Below are 4,302 nucleotides of genomic sequence, written 5' to 3'. Positions count from 1 at the left end.
TCAGTGAAGACTGAGCTATGCGCACCACCCACCTTAACTCAAAATTTCAACACACACCCAGCCTCCAAAGTACAGGAAGAGTACTTCCCCTCTAGCTTAGCTAAATGTTAACTGTAATTCAATAAATAATTAGAATAATCCTATTTGTCAGCATATACTCTTATATTAATATTTTAAGCATACAGGGTGACATTTGGAGCCACAGAGAACTGCAGAGAAAATTGCACGATTATACTAAGATACATTTTTAAATAAGATGAAGTAAATAAATGTTTTTGAGAAATAAGCAATTAAAACGCTTCTTTATATTTTTTACAGAGTTATTTTGTTGTGGCTACTGTCTCATTTATCTCTTGCAAATCAGTTTCACTGACTAACAGGTCAAGCTGCTTTTAACAGGCAGAGCTTTTATTTCAATGGAATGTAATAACCGCTTTGGGTTTTGCGTAAGTTTAGGTTGTTCCACCCATACCTGCATCATACTCATGACTTTGTAGACCTGTCTCATGAATTGAACAAAGAGCGGGTGGGGTTTGTACTTGACCTCACCTTCCCACTGTTTTGTTTGGGCTGTTTACCTGTATCCATAAGAGATTTAGTCTCTGTAGGTTTAAACTTATTTGTGTTTATTTTGTAACAGTCTTCATCCTTTCAACTCCAAATCCTCATTCGACCCACAGGGTAGGGTAATGATGCACATTCTGCATCCCTTATCGCTTATTACACAGTGATAAAATTTGTGACAAAGTGGACAATTATCCAACGCTCCAATATTAGATTTAAGCAGCAGGAAGTCCAAATTAGAGAAACAATAGGATATTACAGGCCCAATCGATTTCAAGAAACATTAGTCATCAAGTACTGTATGAAACATTTTAGCAAATAACCTTTAGGTTTATAAAAAAAAAATTAATAAAGCGATTTTAACTCACATTGATTCATGGCATAACCAAATTTAGATCTGATGTTTCTTTATAAGCAGAACACACAGAATATCTCATATAGCTCGTTACGTTTTCTGTTTACTGGAAGTTTCACTGAGAAGCTTACTTGCAAGAATACTTGGAAATTATTGTCTTTCTGAGTCTGAAAGCACTTTTTAAGATTCAGTACAAAAAGAGGGCGATTTATTTAATTTTTAAGGTAGCTCTAAAGCGAAATCAATAGTACTATGTGCATCATACCCATTTAAGGCTTAAAAAAAAAGATCCTGCACACATCTGCGCAATAGCTGCGCATTTTTATCCCCTTGAGTAACCTGTTCTCTAACGCGGAAGTTGTGGTTCGAGTGCTGGGAACTAGTATCTGAAACACGAAAAGGATAATAGCTTTTTAGAGTGTGTTGTAAATGATGCACATTCTGCATCCTGAAAATGTATAGCACTTCGAAAAGCTGGAAGAAGACGTTCGCAGATTTTGCACCAGATGTAGAGCTGACCTGTGGGGTAGCGATTGTGATCGTGCTGTCATGTGTTTTCAGTGCCATACCATATTACTTGGCTGTTTCAGAGCACTTTTTTAGTCTGGAGTCCAGTGCTGTCATCAGCGGCCATGGTAAGAGTTGTTTCACAAACTCCCTTTTTCCATCTACAAGGCACAACTCGTTGCATTTTGTAGCCTGATGTAGCTTGTGACCCAAAATTGCTGTCTTAATGAATGCATTATATTGGGCAGAACATGCCTTAAATACATCAAAATTAGGAGTTTTGTGGTTTGTCTTTTTTTACCTCGTGCCAGCTATATGTTAATATACTTCTAAACTTTGACAGAAGTAACTTCAGTTCACTTGTATTTACATGCTGCCTCTCTTTGAAAAACAACAGTATTGTTGGCATATTTTGAGCACTAAAAAGCCCTAGAGAGAGGATGTCCCGCCTCCAGAAATTACCACCACACGCCATTTAAGTTTATCGGTTAATATTTAAATAAAGAGTCCTAATATTTTCTCCGCCTCTTTCACGTATGGTAGCCTATCAGAAAAACTGTAGGCGGGATTTGGGCAGCATCGACCAATGGACGTGACTTTGGGTGTGAGAAACCTGTTTGGAAACAACAGTCATACCCCTCTAAAATAACTATTTAGTTCCCTCTTTAGTTTATTTGCCTACTCTCAAGTCTCTATCTCGGGGCTCTAAACTACATAAATGTGTTTATATATTCATATTTTGCTCTAAACATGATGTTTTAATATACATAATCAACATTTTTAAATCAAAATTTTCCTTTTAATCCGTTTTTATTTTGTCGTTTACAATGCTTTGACTGTAGTAGGCCTTAAGTATTTTTACACTTGTTTGTCAGTTTTCATGTTTTGCTTCAAATCAAAAAAATGTTCAACAAATTAGCACATTCTGTTTGCTGTTAGGTTATATATTAAAATAAATAAATATACCACAAATATTACTTGATGTTTCTCCCCCTCTCTTCACAGTCTACAAACTCTTCACCTATTTCCTCTACCACAAGAATATGATGCTTTTATTCCTAAGTGCCATCCCGATGGCATTTCCCTGTAGCGGTCTGGAGCGAGGAATCGGAACGGTCAGATTTCTCTACCGGTCCCTCCTGCTGTCGTTAGTCTGTGGACTCTTACATGTGCTGCTTGAGTCGCTGCTGTTCTCCCCGTCCAGTAGGAGCTCAGTAAATGGGCTCATCCCATTAGCCCTGTCTGTCCTGGGAATGATGACCATCAATTCTGCTATGCGGAAAGCGTATATTATGGGCGTCAGTGTGCCTACCGCATCTCTCCCCTGGATTATCCTAGTAATTCTAACCCTATTCTTTCCAAACACTTTTTTCCTTTGCAACGTCCTGGCCATCATTACAGGAATGATACGTATCCTTAATCTTAAATGTATAGAATACCTTTTTTTTTTTATTTCATATTCCAGTTCTGGATTGTAAAGCTGAGAATTCTTTGATGTAATTGAATCAGTGTATAGTGTGTTTTCATACTGTTCCTTAACTAAGTACGTTTAGATGGAAAAGGATGGTTTTCGTTATTGGAGATGTCAGAATCTAGAGCTTCCGTCTTGGAGAAGAAGTTCCCTTTTCGCTTGCTAAAGCAGATTCCCGGTGTCCAGTTCATTCCTTCATCGACGGAAGAGCGCAAAAAGCCCCTTGACCTCACGTAAGCGATCAATTCCAGTAATATATGATGTTCATATTGCGGTTTGTAGAATGCATATTTTTCCCTCTTCATTTTGAACAGCTAGCAGTAGTAAAGTGGTGCATTTCAAGCTTTTTTATTGGATATTATTATCCACCCAAAAGTAAAAAAACTCTTATCATATTTTACAATTACTTTGAAGAATGTGGGCAACCAGACAGTTTTGCTTCCCGTGGACTTCAAGTGTATGGTCAAAATTTGAAATGGAAATCAATGGCAATCAAAACCGTTTGGTTTTCAGCATTCTTCTGATTGTCTTCTGTGTTCCTCAGAAGAAAGTCACTGTTTCGAAGGATAAGTAAATAATGACAGAATTCTCATTTTTGTGTGCACTATCGCTAAAACATGTTAAGATTTTTTTCTCAGTATATTTTCTGACCTTAGTTTATTGCATTACACAAATGCAATAAGTTCTAAGTTTATTGCATTACACAAATGCAAGCCACAATTCTGGGCATTTTAATGCAGGGCATTTGAATTGAGAAGTCAGTTCTATATTATCTTAATTAGAAATCAGTGTAAAATTGAATTGAAGTACTTCCATATATTTCTAATTCCAGAGACGCTCCTCCAGGGTCGTACCCTGTTCAGGCCTACACTCCAGTAAACGCCACAAACGGTCAAGTTATAGGAAGCCTGCCCAACACATTCGATGGTTGGCCCGTCTCGCTGTATCCTCAACAGCAATACACATTTACTTCACCTCACGCTGGAGTCGGCATTGGTCACAATCATGGACATGGACACGGTCATGGTCACAGCCACGGGCATCATCATGGACACAGCCATCACACCGGCAGCCCATGGATGCCGATGTCCCCATACGCTCAGCATCAATTCAGGCCTCCAGTAAACTCAGGTCAGCCCTTCACTAAACTACCCCAGCCAGGACTGCCATTTATACCTCCCACCTCACAGTCAGAGCCTGGAGTGCCTGCTATTCCCACAACTCCTCCTGGAGCCCCTGTGTCATTGTCGTCCTAGAGATCTATTGCCTCATCTGCAGTGCCATTTGTTTATTGGTCATTTTATACAGCTGCCCTTCTGCTAAAGAACATTTTGTACCTTAAATTAAAACCTCAATGATGTAAATGGTCCTATCTTGTTTTAATAATTTATATGTGTGTATGTGT

The 4,302-nt window shown here is 38.5% G+C and overlaps 1 protein-coding gene across 1 annotated transcript; it reads left to right on the top strand.

The window, feature by feature from the left end:
• Positions 1-1,264: 1,264 nt before the first annotated feature.
• rhbdd2 (rhomboid domain containing 2) lies at positions 1,265-4,261 on the top strand. The gene is made up of 4 exons (XM_043250276.1): positions 1,265-1,554; positions 2,432-2,836; positions 2,980-3,130; positions 3,730-4,261. Exons 1-4 carry the CDS (start codon positions 1,374-1,376, stop codon positions 4,151-4,153), a joined length of 1,161 nt encoding a protein of 386 aa, XP_043106211.1. The 5' UTR covers positions 1,265-1,373; the 3' UTR covers positions 4,154-4,261.
• Positions 4,262-4,302: the final 41 nt, after the last annotated feature.

Source organism: Puntigrus tetrazona, chromosome 10 (assembly GCF_018831695.1).
Source record: "Puntigrus tetrazona isolate hp1 chromosome 10, ASM1883169v1, whole genome shotgun sequence".
Taxonomy (NCBI): domain Eukaryota; kingdom Metazoa; phylum Chordata; class Actinopteri; order Cypriniformes; family Cyprinidae; genus Puntigrus; species Puntigrus tetrazona.
The sequence above is the reverse complement of the archived record's forward strand: the minus strand, read 5'-3'. Positions and strand labels throughout refer to the sequence as shown.

Coding starts and splice junctions, on each gene's coding strand:
- rhbdd2 (XM_043250276.1), top strand. CDS start 1,374: ATGTATAGCACTTCGAAAAGCTGGAAGAAGACGTTCGCAGATTTTGCA. Junction 1,555..2,431: donor TGCTGTCATCAGCGGCCATG/GTAAGAGTTGTT, acceptor CTCTCTTCACAG/TCTACAAACTCTTCACCTAT. Junction 2,837..2,979: donor CATCATTACAGGAATGATAC/GTATCCTTAATC, acceptor AAGTACGTTTAG/ATGGAAAAGGATGGTTTTCG.